We start from the raw sequence: 18393 nt of genomic DNA, 5'->3' as shown, positions 1-18393 counted from the left end.
GGATTATCCCATGTCTAGGTATCAGGTGTTCTAATAGAATTTTTACCACCATTTGTGCTGTAGCTCGTGCTATGGGATAAGTTTCTACCCATTGTGTTAAATGATCTACTATTACCAATAGATATTTTATCCTCTATACGTTGGGCAATTCAGTGAAATCAACTTGTACTTTCTCAAAAGGCCTATAAGCTGTGTTGTTGTTTGTTTGTTTGTTTTCTCCCTCCCGTGGCTGCTTGTCGAAACACTTTCTTATCTATCTTCTGACAAGTTAAGCAACCTTGTGTAATTTGCTTTGCTATTTCAAAAAACCCAATGCAACCAAATTGTGTAAGTAAATGATCACTTAATGCCTTTGTACCCCAATGTGTTTGTGCATGCATACGTCCCAATATTTGCCTCGCATAAGCTTTTGGCAATATCTCTCCACCGTCGGGCAGTGTCCATTTTCCTTGTTCTAACTTAGCCTCTATTTTCTCCAGTTTCGTTTGTTTGTTTTGTTTTGTTTTCCATTGCATTTCAAAGTTGGTCCAAAAATTCCACAGGGGTTTCTTTTGGACCTTGTTGGAACAAATTCTCAATTCCCAATTTAACCATATTTTGGTATTTACCGTTCATTATTTCCGGGGTGCCTATAGTCTCAGTGTGGGGTCGGTCAGGGGAATGCAATTGTCAACAGTTCCCTGAGCGGTCCCATTGGCAATCTGAGCTCACTCATAAACTCAGGTTGTTTTAAGAGTTAGCTGCTTTTCTGTTTCCATGACAACTCTCTCGGACCCATCATGGTCCCTCTGCCCCAAAGGGCTCACACCCATGATTTTGAGATCACAGCCTCCTGTTGAGGCAGAACTATTAACATTCCTACATCCTCTTCCCCTGCACATTCAACTTCAAACAGCTCTGTTAAATACTACATGCCACACCTTTAACACCTTCAACAACTCTTTTAACCCTTCCTTTATCTTTCTCCAGACTGTACTTTTTCTCATGCCAACACCAAAGGCTCAGTCAGGGGCCAACTTAATTCCACTCCTTTTCTCTCTAAGATGCTGAAACAACATATCAGTATTGTCGTGGTTTAACCCGACCGGCAGCTAAACACCACGCAGCCGTTCGCTCACCCTCCCCCCTCCCTCTCTGGGACGGGGGAGAGAAATGGAAAGTGAAGCCCGTGAGTTGAGATAAAGACAGTTTAATAAGACAGGAAAAAAAAAAAAAATAACAAAAATAATAATAACAATAATAATAATGATGATACAATGGGGATAATACGAAAGTAATAATAGTATGTACAAACAAGTGATGCACAATGCAATTGCTCACCACCCGCTGACCGATGCCCAGCCTAACCCCGAGCAGTCCGGCCCCCTCCCCCCGGCTAGCCACCCCTATATATTGTTTAGCATGACGTCAGATGGTATGGAATACCCCTTTGGCTAGTTTGGGTCACCTGTCCTGGGTCTGTCCCCTCCCAGCTCTTACTGCGCCCCCCAGCCTGCCCGTTGGCAGGACAGAGCAAAGGCTGAGATGTCCTTGGCTTAGTATAAGCACTGCTCTGCAACAATTAAAGCATCGGGGTGTTATCAGCACTCTTCTCATTCTAAGCCAAAACACAGCATTCCACCAGCTACTAGGAAGAAAATTAATTCTGTGCTAACTGAAACCAGGACATCTATCCACCCCTTATTCCATACCATTTATGTCATGCTCAGGTTACACTCTTTTCCATACATTCTAATTAGTCACCTATAGTAATCATGGTAGTGATAACATACAGTATAATATACTATTTAACATGGTGCAATTCAGTTCATGGGCTATTTTCACCCAGTATTAAATCTCCTTGAGGTACACACCGGATCTCTCCGTTCTTTTGCATCACCCACCAAGTATATCCAGGTCCCTGAGCGAAAACAATTCCACGAATAGGTTTGCCTTTTCCTGAGGCAGGAGTAGCCCAGACTGTTTTACCCAGCATATTTTTTACATGCACTACAGGAACTTTATCCCCATCTACAGTACGTAACAGGTTTGATTGGGCAGGTCCAGCTCGGTTGGTAGATCCCCTAGTATTGACTAACCAGGTGGCCTTTGCCAAATGCGTATCCCAGTTTTTGAACGTCCCAGCGCCCATTGCTTTCAAGGTAGTCTTTAACAGGCCATTGTATCGTTCAACTTTCCCGGAGGCTGGTGCATGATAGGGGATGTGATACACCCATTCAATACCATGTTCTTTGGCCCAAGTGTCTATAAGGTTGTTTCGGAAGTGAGTCCCATTGTCTGATTCTATTCTTTCTGGGGTGCCATGTCGCCATAGGACTTGCTTTTCAAGGCCCAGGATGGTGTTCCGGGCGGTAGCATGAGGCACAGGATATGTTTCCAGCCATCCGGTGGTTGCTTCCACCATTGTAAGTACGTGGCGCTTGCCATTGCGAGTTTGAGGGAGTGTGATGTAATCAATCTGCCAGGCCTCTCCATATTTATATTTCAGCCATCGTCCTCCATACCAAAGAGGCTTTGACCGTTTGGCTTGCTTGATTGCAGCACATGTTTCACAGTCATGAATAACCTGTGCTATAGCGTCCATGGTCAAGTCCACCCCTCGATCACGAGCCCATCTGTATGTTGCATCTCTACCTTGATGGCCTGAGGTGTCATGGGCCCATCGGGCTATAAATAATTCACCTTTATGCTGCCAATCCAGGTCCACTTGAGCTACTTCAATCTTAGCAGCCTGATCCACCTGCTGGTTGTTTTGATGTTCTTCAGTAGCCCGATTCTTGGGCACATGAGCATCTACGTGGCGTACTTTCACAGCCAGGTTCTCTACCCGAGCAGCAATATCTTGCCACAATGCAGCAGCCCAGATAGGTTTGCCCCTACGCTGCCAGTTGTTTTGCTTCCATTGCTGTAACCATCCCCACAGGGCATTTGCTACCATCCATGAATCGGTGTAGAGATAGAGAACTGGCCATTTTTCTCGTTCAGCAATGTCTAAAGCCAGCTGAATGGCTTTCACTTCTGCAAACTGACTCGATTCACCTTCTCCCTCAGCAGCTTCTGCAACTCGTCGCGTAGGACTCCATACAGCAGCCTTCCATCTCCGATGCTTCCCCACAATACGACAGGACCCATCAGTGAACAGGGCATATTTCTTTTCATTCTCTGGCAACTGGTTGTACAGTGGGGCTTCTTCAGCACGACCCACCTCCTCCTCTGATGATATCCCAAAGTATTTGCCTTCTGGCCAGTCCATGATCACTTCCAATATTCCTGGGCGACTGGGGTTTCCTATTCGAGCCCGCTGAGTAATCAGTGCAACCCACTTGCTCCATGTAGCATCAGTTGCATGATGCGTAGAGGGGACCCTTCCCTTGAACATCCAGCCTAGTACCGGTAATCGGGGTGCTAGGAGGAGCTGCGCTTCAGTACCGACCACCTCCGAAGCAGATCGAACTCCTTCATATGCTGCCAATATCTCCTTTTCAGTTGGAGTATAGCGGGCCTCAGATCCTCTGTATCCCCGACTCCAAAACCCCAGAGGCCGACCTCGAGTTTCCCCAGGTTCTTTCTGCCAGAGGCTCCAGGTGGGGCCGTTCTCCCCGGCTGCAGTGTAGAGCACATTCTTTACATCTGGTCCTGTTCGAACTGGCCCAAGGGCTACTGCATGGACTATTTCCTGCTTGATTTGTTCAAAGGCTTGTCGTTGTTCAGGGCCCCATTCAAACTCATTCTTCTTGCGAGTTACTTGGTAGAGTGGGTTTACAATCAGACTGTAATTTGGGATGTGCATTCTCCAAAACCCCACAACACCTAGGAAAGTCTGTGTTTCTTTTTTGTTAGTTGGTGGAGACATAGCTGTTATTTTGTTGATCACATCCATTGGGATTTGGCGACGTCCATCTTGCCATTTTATTCCTAAAAACTGGATCTCCCGTGCAGGTCCTTTGACTTTATTTTGTTTTATGGCAAAACCGGCTTTCAGAAGGATTTGGACTATTTTCTTCCCTTTCTCGAAAACTTCCTCTGCTGTGTCACCCCACACAATAATGTCATCGATGTACTGCAGGTGTTCAGGAGCTTCCCCCTGCTCTAGTGCAGACTGGATCAGCCCATGGCAAATGGTAGGGCTGTGTTTCCACCCCTGGGGCAGCCTATTCCAAGTATATTGGACTCCCCTCCAAGTGAAGGCAAATTGTGGCCTGCACTCTGCTGCTAGAGGGATGGAGAAAAATGCATTAGCGATATCAATTGTGGCGTACCACTTGGCTGCCTTCGATTCAAGTTCATACTGAAGTTCCAGCATGTCCGGCACTGCAGCACTCAGTGGTGGCGTGACTTCGTTCAGGCCGCGATAGTCCACTGTTAGTCTCCACTCGCCATTAGACTTTCGCACTGGCCATATGGGACTATTGAAAGGTGAATGAGTCTTGCTGATCACTCCTTGGCTCTCCAATTGACGAATTAGCTTATGGATGGGAATCAGGGAGTCTCGGTTGGTGCGATATTGCCGCCGGTGCACAGTTGTGGTAGCAATTGGCACTTGCTGTTCTTCGACCCTCAGCAACCCCACAACAGAGGGGTCCTCTGAGAGACCAGGCAAGGTAGATAATTGTTTAATGCCCTCTGTCTCTAAGGCAGCAATACCAAAAGCCCACCGGAACCCTTTTGGGTCCTTGCAGTATCCTCTTCTAAGATAGTCTATGCCAAGGATACATGGAGCATCCGGACCAGTCACAATGCGGTGCTTTTCCCACTCATTCCCAGTCAGACTCACTTCAGCCTCCAATACAGTCAACTGCTGAGATCCCCCTGTCACTCCACAAATATAGATGGGCTCTGGTCCTTTATAGCTCGATGGCATTATAGTACATTTTGCACCGGTGTCTACTAAAGCCTTATACTTCTGTGCGCGTGATGTGCCAGGCCATCGAATCCACACAGTCCAATAAACTCGATTGTCCCTTTCCTCCCCCTGGCTGGAGGCAGGGCCCCCCTAATCCTGGTCAGAATCTTCCTCGTTTCTGTGTTTGAAGGACTGTCTGCTGGAAGTTGGAGCAGCAAACTTTTCGGAGAATCCCTTTTTCCTGATTGTTTTCTTTTGCAACTCACGTACCCGTGCCTCTAGGGTCGCGGTAGATTTTCCATCCCACTTTCTCATGTCCTCTCCATGGTCTCGTAAGTAAAACCACAGGGTGGCACGGGGTGAGTACCCACCATATCGTCTTCCTTGTGTGGGTGAACGCCTACCCCTGACAGCTGAGACACTGCTTTGTACAGGTGCGAAGGAGAATAATCTCTCTTCAAGTTGGTGAACCTTTTCAGAAAGTTTCTCCCAAGTGTTCTCCTTTGGTCGGTGGGCACTGGTTGGTTCAGGTGGGGAGGACAATAGATTCTCTTCAAGTTGGTGAACCTTTTCAGAAAGTTTCTCCACAGCTGAGACGCAGGCCTGTAAGGAAGAGGAGAGACTTTCTTCGTACTGCCGGAGTTGTTTAGCCGCTTCACCCACTGTGGGTTCCTCATCCTCTTTCCAGGCCATTATTGCCAATGAGCTGGCATATGATGATGGTGCACTCCGTACAAACTTCCGCCACATGGGTCGTGTACACTTGACTTCATCTGGATCTGTGGATGTTTGATTGAGGTCTGGATCCTCATAAATCACTTCCCGTACGGCTAATTCCCTCAGGTACTGGATTCCCTTCTCCATAGTGGTCCACTTGCCTGGTAGACATAAAATATCTTCCTTGAAGGGATACCTTTCCCTCACAGCTGAGAGGAGACGCCTCCAGAGGCTGGTGGGTCGTGCTCCATCTGCAATTGCTTTGTCAATGCCGGCGTCTCGAGCAAGGGATCCCAGCCGCTTGGCTTCCCTGCCGTCTAATTCCACACAATTGGCTCCAGAGTCCCAGCACCGGAGCAGCCAGGTGACAAGCTGCTCACCTATACAGCGACCAAAATCTTTTCGCACATCTCGTAGCTCGCGCTCGTTTAGGCTTCGGGTAGTTACTGTTGCTCTTTCGGCATCCTCATCTTCCTCCTCCTGAATCCTTGACGGCCCAGCGTCGTCATCATCTTCGTCATCTCTATACTTAGTTTTGGCAGAAGCCTTACCTGGATTGGCAGAAGACTCTCTGCGTTCTAAACGACTTGAATTTCTGTACCATATTTTCACCTTCTCTACAGGGGCAGCTTGCACTGCTACTGCTCGTTTCTCTGACTTTGTTACAGGGTCTGCCACAGGGGTTGGAATGCCCTCTGCAGGGTCAACTTGCACTGCTACAGCTCGTTTCTCTGACACGGCCACAGGAGCTGGAGCGGCTACAGGAGCTGGAGCAGTTGCAGGAACCGGAGCTGTAGCGGCTACAGGAGCTGGAGCTGGAGCTGGAGCAGTTGCAGGAGCTGGGACTGGAGCAGCAGTAGGAGCTGGAGCTGGAGCGGCTTCAGGAGCTGGAGCTGGAGCGGCTTCAGGAGCTGGGACTGGAGCAGTTGCAGGAACTGGGACTGGAGTAGCGGCCGGAGCTGGAACTGGAGCGACTGCAGGAACTGGGACTGGAGCAGCTGCAGGAGCTGGAGCTGGAGCGGCTTCAGGAGCTGGAGCTGGAGCAGTTGCAGGAACTGGGACTGGAGTAGCGGCCGGAGCTGGAACTGGAGCGACTGCAGGAACTGGGACTGGAGCAGCTGCAGGAGCTGGGACTGGAGCGGCTGCAGGAGCTGGGACTGGAGCGGCTGCAGGAGCTGGGACTGGAGCGGCTGCAGGAGCTGGGACTGGAGCGACTGCAGGAACTGGGACTGGAGCGGCTGCAGGAGCTGGGACTGGAGCGACTGCAGGAGCTGGGACTGGAGCGGCTGCAGGAGCTGGGACTGGAGCGGCTGCAGGAGCTGGGACTGGAGCGACTGCAGGAGCTGGAGCTGGAGCGGCTGCAGGAGCTGGGACTGGAGCGGCTGCAGGAGCTGGGACTGGAGCGGCTGCAGGAGCTGGGACTGGAGCGGCTGCAGAATCCACCGTAGGGGTCACAGTGGCCGTTGGATCTGTCACAGGGTTTGGAGTGGCCGCAGGGTCTGTCACTAAGTTGACAGCAGTATCAATGGCAGCTCGATAGGCATGAGCCAGGCCCCAGCACGTTACAATGATTTGTGTTACTTTGGAACTGCCAGAATCATTACACCTTTTTTTCAAGCATTCTGCCAGTTTTTGAGGATTTTGCCATTGTTCAGGGGTGAATTTCCAACACACTGGGGGTGCCAACTGCTCTAGATGCCTGCCCATATCCACCCATACTCCCTGCCACCCACAACTATACTGCCTCCGGGCAGATCTCCGGATGAGCTTCATAAGTAGTTGTTTAACTTTAAGCAGAATCTGAAGTGCATTCATGAGGCAGAACAACAAGACTATGGTATTCTGAGTATTCCAGAAATATTCAATATCTTGGAGAGCTATTGTGACAAGCTCAGGGGATAAGAGGGTGGTGAAGGAGGAAGGCAGAGTGACCCAGGAGGATACAGGGGTGGTGAAGGAGAAAGGGAGAGTAAGCAAGTAAGGAAAAATATCCTCCCCTTTCCCCTCCACAGATTGACTCTCTAATGGAGAAAAACAATAGGTATAATTGCTAATAGTTCCCAAGATGCTGTTTCCAAAGTACAGAGTCCACGATGTTACTGAGTATAAATACCAAGTTAGAGTCATGACCAGATATCTTATCGTCTCATAAGCCATTGCTATAACACTTAGTACCATAATGGTCTGAAACCAGGGCCCGGAGAGGAGAAACAACACTACAGAGAGCAAATACAGAAAATAATGTACTATAATACTCAATTTGGAAAACAGGCGCAGCAGAGTTGTGATTAAAGCAATCAGCATCATGACAAGTGACTATTAAGCAGGTCTAATCCTTACACCAATTTTAGTTTAACACACTCTGATCAGATCTGCCGTTATCTCAACCTTTCGGGCCCCACGTTGGGCGCCAAAAAGACTGTCGTGGTTTAACCCGACCGGCAGCTAAACACCACGCAGCCGTTCGCTCACCCTCCCCCCTCCCTCTCTGGGACGGGGGAGAGAAATGGAAAGTGAAGCCCGTGAGTTGAGATAAAGACAGTTTAATAAGACAGGAAAAAAAAAAAATAACAAAAATAATAATAACAATAATAATAATGATGATACAATGGGGATAATACGAAAGTAATAATAGTATGTACAAACAAGTGATGCACAATGCAATTGCTCACCACCCGCTGACCGATGCCCAGCCTAACCCCGAGCAGTCCGGCCCCCTCCCCCCGGCTAGCCACCCCTATATATTGTTTAGCATGACGTCAGATGGTATGGAATACCCCTTTGGCTAGTTTGGGTCACCTGTCCTGGGTCTGTCCCCTCCCAGCTCTTACTGCGCCCCCCAGCCTGCCCGTTGGCAGGACAGAGCAAAGGCTGAGATGTCCTTGGCTTAGTATAAGCACTGCTCTGCAACAATTAAAGCATCGGGGTGTTATCAGCACTCTTCTCATTCTAAGCCAAAACACAGCATTCCACCAGCTACTAGGAAGAAAATTAATTCTGTGCTAACTGAAACCAGGACACAGTATACAACATTTCATCCTATTTCCCTTCTCTCCTCAAAAACAACATTAATTGCAAGATAGTATTATAGTCGATTGATCCATAAAGTGGCCATTTAGTTTATGTAGTGGCCACCATTGATTGCAATACTTAGTGAAAGTCCTCTTGCTTTCTGTGCCCCCAGTTCTAACAATATCCTTCAAATGTGCCAATATGCACCCAAGGAGGCTTTCTTTAAAACGTCTTTGTTTTGGATATTATTCATTTCCTTGATTTCCCATTCCCTTTTATTTATTTATTTATTACTGTTCCTTACTAGTTACTGTCCTTTGTTTCAATTTCCACGCAAACCTTTTTACTGCGGGTTTTTACTATCTTTTCCTAGTCTTCTTCCCCAGTGTCCCAATTCAATTCTCTGGGATTAAACTCTTCTTCCCACATACAAACTTTCCTATTTCAGATTATTAACGAGCCCCGTTTCAATCATAAATCCACAGAACTTCAGGAAAACAGCTGAAGCACTCAGCCTTCCGTCTTCTATACAAACATTACCACCTTTTCCACAAAAATTTACATTTCAACAGGACCAAATTTCAAGCCGAATGCCAATTTTTCTCATGCACTTTGTTAGTAAGCCCATACAAATCAAGGAATCACTCCTGTGTATCCGTCAATATGGGGGTTTAAAAGGTATTGAGGCCTAAATAAATTCACTCTCCTCCTTCTTACCCAATTCCCAGGGCTCAAGCCCAAACCACCAAAGAAATGACTCCATTCTACCGCTTTGATAATCAGTCAGTCCGCTCCCCCCCAGTACTTGGGAAACTGACCAAACACCACAGCAAGTACACCAACACTTCTCAACTGTTAGTTACTTAGATAATGCTCCCGCCTTTTTCTCGTCACACTCAAAGCATTTAAGAGCAAAAATGGGATCACAAGATACACCGCCAGGCCCATATATTGGGCACCACCAATCAACACTTGGATAAAACAGCACTTCTTTTCGGTCTGTCATGCACTTCATTCATCTTCCCTTCAAGCTCTCTATTGACGTGAATTGCTAAAACATTCCTAAACATTCCTTTGTAAGACACAAGAACTATATACATTAACCACTCTGTTTTTCTTAGACTTGTGGTTATACAAGGGTATGTAAGACAGAAGGTCACATTCATCATACCATGCGGCCCTAGCATTGTTCCATATTGACACGAATCAGATGAGCACATTTCACATGTGTATTGGACAAACATTTGAATCATGGGGTCTCCAAAGACTGGCTGGATCCTGAATCCTTCACTTCTTCCATCCATTCATTGGATGACTTCAACTCCTACTTAGCAAAATGGGTAGACCCACAGTCTGCAGCATCAGACAAATAGTTGCTCATCCTTTATACAAGTTGTGTACACAGGAAAATAAGAGAATAAGATAAGTTTTTAGCATTGCCTCCATTCGTAGGATGAAAAATCCATTGTGGTTTTCTATATCAGATGTTTGCTTCTTCTTTTCCTCTTTTTAGAAAACATTGGTCCTGATCAGGTGCCCTGGTTGCAGATATATGCGAGTCAAAACCCCAGATCAGACCATACAGTAATTTAAACTGTCCAAATTTTGGTCTAATCTTGAATTTTAGCCATTTGCTTTCAGTGGAGTCATGTAACTAATTTCTATATGAAAGAACAGATTGTGAAAGAGAAGAATAATAGAACTAAAAGTCTTTCTTGGTTAGAATCACCATATTCAGGGTCAGCATCTACAGCCCTCAATCTTCAGTGACTGCTTCTTTCAAGCAGTATCTGGGTAGCATCCAACTGACTATACACAATAACAGGGACCACTTCTCTGTACATTCAAGCTCACACTTCCCGCACTGTATGGAAGTGGTTGCATGCATGGGAAGATGGGAAGGTGACATCAGGAAGATGCTCATGTATTTCTAGTTACCTTCTGCACTGGGCATTCTGACCTTTAGAGAAAGTTAATCATGCCATCTACTTTCACTCTTCATTTAATCTCCCCTTCCCATCTGTTTAGTTTTTCTCAGCTGGAAGTAAGATGAAGAACGAGTACCAGTCAGCTGTCTCAGTGGTCCACAGCCCACACTTTGGGGCCATTTATTGTAAGGCATTAGCATCAATTGTTACCTCTTTCATGACAGTTACTGCAGTCCATGCCAGATTAGTAGGCAAGAAATGATTTTCTAAATATCTGAAAAATGAAATGAACGATAGACAGATAGATGTGCAGTATCAGAAGGGACTGTTCTGATCCTTTGGACTGAACTCCAAAATAACATATGCCAGATACCTTGGCTCATGTGACAGGTTCAAACCTTCTGCTTGAGTCAGAGCATCCCTTTTAGAAAATCTCTTAATCAAGATTTCACGTGATAGGTGCTCCACCCCTATTGCTAAACAAGATGTTCCAAAATAGTTAATTACCTTCACTATTTAAAAAATGCAGACTCAGTGTCTTATTTCCATTTTAAATTTGTCAAACGTCTGCTTCCATCCAGTGGAAATCATCAAACTTTTTTTTTCTGTATTAAAAAAAAATAAAATACAAACATTCTATTAGAAATTATTTATAGACTATGATTGGAAGACTGTTTAACCTCTTCAATGAATTGTGGCAACTCTTGTTACTTTTTCAGACCTAGAATTATTCTTGCAGTTCTGCATAATTCCTAGACTTTATTTTTTTTAAAGAGAAATCACCTGAACTAAATGTAGAATTCCAATATGGACCTTTCATGAACCATATTCATAGGTAACATCTCCTCACTATTTCTAGAGGATAATCTCCAAAGACTGGCTTTATCCAGAGAATGTACTGAGCCCTATAAGTATTTTAGCATAATCCTGAGAGCTCATGTATTTGGTTTTTACCAAGATATTTATGTTCTTGTTATAAACACTGTTTTCTATTGTAGAATTCTTCTTTTAATGAGCTATCCACCTGCTTTTTCCTGTGGATACTTAATTTTACATCTTGTTGGGTTAAAATGAACACTCTCTGACTGAATCCAGCCTACACAGTGACCCAGGTCAGCCTGACTTCTGTCATTATTTACCAGTTCTAGTATGACTGGCAAATTTTACCAGTAATTACTTTAGATATCTTACAGGTAGTGTTAGAGAAACTGAATAGCACAGAGATTTCAGCGTACTCCTAGAGGAGCCTACTAGAAACTCCTCAATATTATAGGTCACAATTTACTTTTTTTTTCAGTGGTGTATCAATTATCCAATTTTTTAGAAGTTTAATATGGGCTGCTTTCATCTTCTGTAAAGAAAATCTCTGTCAAATACTCTAGAAGGGTTTAAGTAAACTTTATAAAAATTTACTTTATTAACCAAACTTGCAATTTCATGAAATCAGATTCATTTGATACATATTGATACATAGATTGTATTTTCCATGAAACCATGCTGATTAGTATTATTTGTACACCACTTAGTTTTTTATCATATAATCTCATGTCAAGATTTTCATAGTTTTACTTAGGCTTATAAAGGATTAAGTTTACCAGGTCATCTGGTTTACATACTTGAAAAATAAGAATAGATTTTTTTATGGAGCACTTTGAAACTTTTCTAATATTCAATAAATATCTAAAATCCGCCTGGTGGCAGAGCTCAAGGAGGAGGTGGAGAGGTTGAGGGCCATCAGGGAGTGGGAGCAGGAGATAGACTGGTGGAGCAACTCCCTGCAAGGCCTGAAGGACAGGTATCTGGGTGAGGCACCCCAAATGGGGATGGACCCCCTGCCCTGTTGCTGTCGGGCAGAGGGAAGGGAACCTGGGAGTTGAGGAGGAATGGAGACAGGTCCCTGCTGGGCATCGCAGGTGATGCCCCACCCACCGGCCCTAACGGCCCCACCTTCCCAGGTGCCCTTATGCAACAGGTTTGAGGCCCTGGAGCTTGAGAGACTGGTGGATGAGGATGAGGCAGAAAGTCTACCCAGGAGGATGCCTAGGGCGAGGAAGTAAACTCCATGCCTCAAGACTGCCTCCACCAAGAAAGAAAGAAGGGTGATTGTTGTGGGCGACTCCCTTCTCAAGGGAACAGAGGGCCCTATTTGTCGGCCTGACCCTACCCATAGGGAAGTCTGCTGCCTCCCTGGGGTCAGGGTCAGGGACATTGCCAGAAAGCTTCCCAACCTGGTTTGCCCCTCTGATTACTATCCTCTTTTGATAGTCCAGGCTGGCAGTGATAATATTGAAGAGAGAAGCCTGAAGGCTATCAAACAGGACTTTAGGGGACTGGGACGGGTAGTGGATGGAGCGGGGGTACAGGTGGTGTTTCCGTCCATCCCTACGGTGGCAGGGAGGGGTACAGAGAGGACACCGAAAGCCCACCTGATAAACACGTGGCTCAGAGGCTGGTGCCAACACAGAGATTTTGTTTTTTTTTGACCATGGGGCGCTTTACTCGGCACCCAGCCTGATGGCTGCAGACAGGTCCCACCTATCTCTAAGGGAAAACAGATCCTAGCCCAGGAGCTGTCGGGGCTCATTGAGAGGGCTTTAAACTAGGTAAGAAGGGGGATGGGGCTGAAACAAGGCTTGTTAGAGCTGTGCCAGGGGAAGCAATGGCAAGGCCAGGGGAGAAGGCAATGGCCCAGCTGAAGTGCATCTACACTAATGCATGCAGCATGGGCAAAAAACTAGAGGAGCTGGAAGCCATCGTGCAGCAGGCAGGCTACGACTTGGTTGTCATCACGGAAACGTGGTGGGACCACTCTCATGACTGGAATGCTGTAATATCTGGCTATAGGCTCTTCAGAAGGGACAGGCAGCACAGAAGGGCTGGTGGTGTGGCTCTCTATATCAGAGAGAGTTTTGATGTCGTGGAACTTGAGGCTGGGAATGATAAGGTTGAGTGATAAGGTTGAGTCCCTATGGGTTAGGATCAGCGGGAAGTCCAAGGGAAGCATCCAGGAGGAGGAGACTGATGAGGAGTTCTACAGGCAGTGGACAGAGGTTGTGAAATCGTCAGCGCTTGTTCTCTTGGGGGACTTAAACTTCCCTGACATATCCTGGAAGCACAACACAGCCCAGAGAAAGCAGTCTAGGAGGTTTCTGGAGAGCATGGAAGATAGCTTCCTGACGCAGCTGGTTGGTGAGCCTACCAGGGGAGGTGCCCCGCTAGACCTTCTCTTCACAAACAGAGAAGGACTGGTGGAGGATGTGATTGTCAGGAGCTGTCTTGGGCAGAGTGACCACGAAATGGTGGAGTTCTCTATTCTTGGCGAGGCCAGGAAGGGGACCAGTAAAACCGCTGTATAGGACTTTTGGAGGGCTGACTTTGAGCTGCTCAGGACACTGGTTGGTAGAGTCCCTTGGGAGGCGGTTCTGAAGGGCAGAGGAGTCCAGGAAGGCTGGGCGCTCTTCAAGAGGGAAATCTTAATGGCGCAGGAAAGATCTGTCCCCACGTGCCCAAAGACGAGCTGGCGGGGAAGAAGACCAGTCTGGCTCAACAGAGAATTGTGGCTTGAGCTTAGGAGAAAAAAGAGGGTTTATAATCTTTGGAAAAGTAGGCAGGCCACTAGGGAGGACTATAAGGATGTTGCGAGGCTGTGCAGGGACAAAATTAGAAAGGCCAAAGCTCACCTGGAGCTCAATCTGGCTACTGCCGTTAAAGACAACAAAAAATGTTTTTACAAATACATAAACACGAAAAGAGGATTGATTCTGAGTATTTCTGGTGGGGCTTGTATACATAAGGATTTTGATTCAGCAATTAACACCACTTTGAGGAGTGAACCATACAGGCACTAGCCAGCAGCACAGTCTTACCTTGAGATGTGAGTCCCAGCTGCAGAACTGGTAAACCTTGCTTTAAGCTAGGTGTCTGCTTTCACTGCAGTCAGTGCCTATCCCTGCTAAACAGCCAGTGGGTTTTACAGTGTGATTCGTTTGTGCACAGCTAGCAGTGTCCCTCCCCCACCCCCCACAAAAAAAAAAAAAAAAAAAAAAAAAAAGAGAAAAATTGCATTCTATACTCCACGGAGTGTATTGGCTAGACCTCTATTGATTATTTTAAGATCCCAAGGTGATTTGCTCACAAATGGATGCCTGTGTAGACACACTCTAAATGTATGTGTTTAGCCAGTAGGAGGTACTTTGCAACAGGACCAGTCACAAGAGTAGAAATCAAAGTTCACAGGCAAGTTATGTTCTCCAAAGACATGATATAAGCAATTGTGCAGCTGCAGCCAGCTCAGCTTTGATATTTGGTATCTGTATCTATATTAGTAACATAAACGTACCTGGCACTTTTCTCGAGTACTGGTGCCAGCTGACACAGAATGGCCCACACCCAAACTATTAAATCCTGTTACTTTCCAGAATATCATGGCAACCTCCAAGCGAACTACTGAAAACAGCTTCTGTCCTGTGCTAATACGCATGCTGTGTCCAGGTATTGTTTGGAGTTAGGCATCAGCCAAACTATGTCAAGAACCTTTCTAAAAATTCAATGGTATAGATGATTGGGCTTCAGTTTCTCTGAACTTCCCTGGCACATTTTTAGTTTACTGTTAGGGCTGATGGGTCTTGGACAGCAGTATTAACAGTCCAGAGGTGATTTTAAAAAGAACTGTCTTTCACTGCAGCTATATTCAAGGATGTGAGGTAGCTAGACAACAAATTTCAAGTTGAAGATCGAATAAAGCATTTCCAAAGGAGCTGCCAACAGTATTTAAAGACTGAATCAACTCAGGTGAAATCAGAAAGTGCTTAGTTTATTCCTTTGCTGAGACCAAATCACAGGGCCTTGTTGACTGATAGATTATTCAACTAGTCAGATGTAAACTGAGAACATTACCAGGTGCTTACTGGCTAAAAAGTAATTGCAAATGCAGATCCATTGCCATTTAATAATACGTAGGCTCATTACTCACCATAACTCTCTAGTTTTCTGTCTAGAGATTGATGACTGCCATGAGGCTCAAGCAACACTTCTGCTCATACCTTCAGAGCTGCAGTGTTGGTACCTCCTCATCCAGGTATCTGGCAGGATAACTGTGTGGAGAGCCAGTTACCTGGAGCCTTGGCTTCAAGAGGGGAGGATGAGGAGGGATGCCTATTTATTTCATGGGCCTCCCTCTTAAAACCACATCTGCCACACTTAATAAACCTGTTGTCTCAATCTGAGGCTGAGATCATAGGTTTTATGACCCCTCATAAACCTTTGTTATAAGCCAAAGGCAGGGAGTACAGCTTTAATGCAAGAGTGAGGCGGTTTGTTTTTGTTTGTGTGTGTGTCTTTTCCAAACAAAAGCCATCCTGTGTCACGTGAGAGCCTTGCTTTCGAGGAGGAACTAGACCAGAGAGGAGGTGCTGCTGATTGAAGTCACGGAACAGCCCAAGGCTGTAAACCATGTCCAGTGCTGTTGTCAGGAGCAGGTGTATACCTGGCAGCAAATGCTTAGCATTATCTTTTTGAGGGGCTCTAAAGCTGTCTCTTCATTTCAGCCTGTCTGTCTAGAGACACTGGGTTTCTGGGGCTGATTTGTGCTGCTGGAGCTGATTTGTGCTGCCAGATCTTTGCAGGGGTGGGAAAACAGATGGCTTTGTCTGGACTGTAGGCTTGTCCAGGCTAGACTTACCCAGAGTTTTTGCTCAGAAATATTTTTGGCGAACAAGGAAATTTCTGGCAAAGGTAGCACAGGCAATTCTTGTACAATGTGATGGCCCCCTGTCTCAGTCATATCTCAGTCTCCTGGTCACTCCAGCTACAGTCATGTACAGTATGTGCAAACAAGGTCTCCTCCTGGAGCTAACATAAGAAAAAAAAAACAAACAAAAAAAAGAAATTAAAAACCTTCCTCAAAGCTGAATGAGTTAGATGCATTGCATCTAGCTTGGTTCTGAGCTATCTTGCCTCTTCTGATCCTCTTCCACTGAGACAAAGAATGAGTGGCCTGTAGGTACAATATTCAATCATTATAGGTGCTTCTATTGCTGGATGGAGTCCATGGCTGATTAGATGGTGTGCTGGCAAGGTATGAAACTAATTACAGAAACCATGTTAGGAAAGCACTAGTGTTCATATTTCTCAACTGCAGCATCAACATAAAGTAAAGGTCTACAGTAATTGCCAGTTAATAAAGTTCCTTATATTCTTATGTGGCCAACAATCAAACTATTCGTGCCAATGAATACCATAATGGAGAGCTTATTAAATTCACATTTTGCTTATATTGCCATAATAAGGAGGTAGCAGTAGGTATATCAGGTTCCCTTCATTTTGAATATTGGAAGGCAAAGGAAAGGTTATGTTGGGGAGTGAAGGAGGGTCTAGAAAGAGACGTTACCCAGTCACAATGGAGGAAAAAAGAACAAGACAGAGAACAAGTGCCTTGAGACCATGCATCACATCTGCTCTAGGGTGATCCAAATCTTCCGTGTGCTGGTACTGTGGCACCAGGCTTTGGATCCCCATGCTTCACATAGTCTTGTGTCTGAACTGGTACTCAGACCAGGCACAGCATCCTGGGACACCGATCTGTAACAACCCCTCCTACCCTCTGTCCCCCATTGTCAACCATCCTCTCCTCACTTTCCTGCCTGCCTGCCTACCCTCCTACCTGCTCACTTACTCCCTCCCGCCACCCTCACCCCCTACCCCATGTTAATTCTCAGTGGTAGTTGCATGTACATGCTTTGGCCCCCTTCAGCTCATTAAGCCCTCTGCCTTGCCTCATGTTTTGACAGGTTTTGTGAGTTTTGACAATCCTGCCAGTGCCCAAGCTGCCATCCAGGCTATGAACGGCTTCCAGATTGGCATGAAGAGGCTGAAGGTGCAGCTGAAGAGGCCAAAGGACGCTAATCGTCCCTACTGAAGGGTTGTGGGAACCACTGGATACAAAGCACTAGCACAGGTATCTGCATGGGGAAGGGGATGTCAGCTGTGATTGTAGCCTCTCCTTTGTGCTGTAGACCCTTAAAAAGATTCAGCTCTGCAACTCTCTGGCTTCTGCCTTTTCCACTTAGGCCTCTGGCTAGAGCCACACCACACAGACACCCACCTACACATAAACCAGAAACTGTTTGTGCCTCATTAGAAAGAGAGATGGAAGGATGCTTAACAACAGTTCCCCACCCCAGTAGCATCCTGCATCTCTCCAAATTCTTCCTGGTCACTAGAGGGGAGGCAGCAGCTGTCCTAATTCCCCTTGCTCAGCCAAAGGCAGCATTTCTAGTGACTGAAGAAAATCAGCAATTAAGCGATGGGACTGGGCTGCAGTTTAATCCCAGGTAACAGGACTGGGACAGTGTCTGTCTCAATAGCTCTGTGTTGCAAATGTTTCAAAGCATTCTTCATTCTTCATGCAGTATAGTCTGTATCCAATTTCATCCCAGCATAATAACTATATGTAAATATGTCTCCATGACAACTAAATAACACCTGTTTCCAAGCCCAATGAATTAATAGGAGGATCCATGCTGTCATCGTATTCAGTTGCTGTTAACTTCTGTGTATAGATAAAACCCAAACAAAGCCAAGGAAGCTTTGCTTGAGTGAGGACCTAGACGTATCTGAATGAGGGTCTCATTGTAAGACTTAAGTGCTTTGTGTTGTTGAAAAGGAGACAGCTTAATGCTACAAGTAAACTTTGAATACATGTAACAGTGTCAAAAATATCAGAAGCAGCAGCTTGTTTCATTGGTATTCCAGCCTATTAGCAACAACAACAATAGAGATGTTTCCAAAAATTGAAACATTTTCCTCTACTGACTGGCCTTTCCATTAGATAATTCCTAGAGAAATTAAATATATAAAATGTATGTGTTTGTTGCAGGGATGGCAAGTCTCTGC

General features: G+C 45.8%; 1 protein-coding gene across 1 annotated transcript in view; it reads left to right on the top strand.

The window, feature by feature from the left end:
- Window positions 1-17416, top strand: part of LOC311220843 (CUGBP Elav-like family member 4) — a gene marked incomplete at both ends in the record, with an annotated part of 114429 nt that extends 97013 nt beyond the window's left edge. The window contains one exon of the mRNA XM_084304487.1: window positions 17289-17416. Coding sequence (XP_084160613.1) covers window positions 17289-17416 — 128 coding nt within the window. The remainder of the gene's footprint in view (window positions 1-17288) is intronic.
- Between the last annotated feature and the right edge of the window lie 977 nt (window positions 17417-18393).

Source organism: Netta rufina, assembly GCF_964035555.1.
Source record: "Netta rufina genome assembly, chromosome: W".
Taxonomy (NCBI): domain Eukaryota; kingdom Metazoa; phylum Chordata; class Aves; order Anseriformes; family Anatidae; genus Netta; species Netta rufina.
This window is presented reverse-complemented; position numbering and strand designations above follow the sequence as displayed.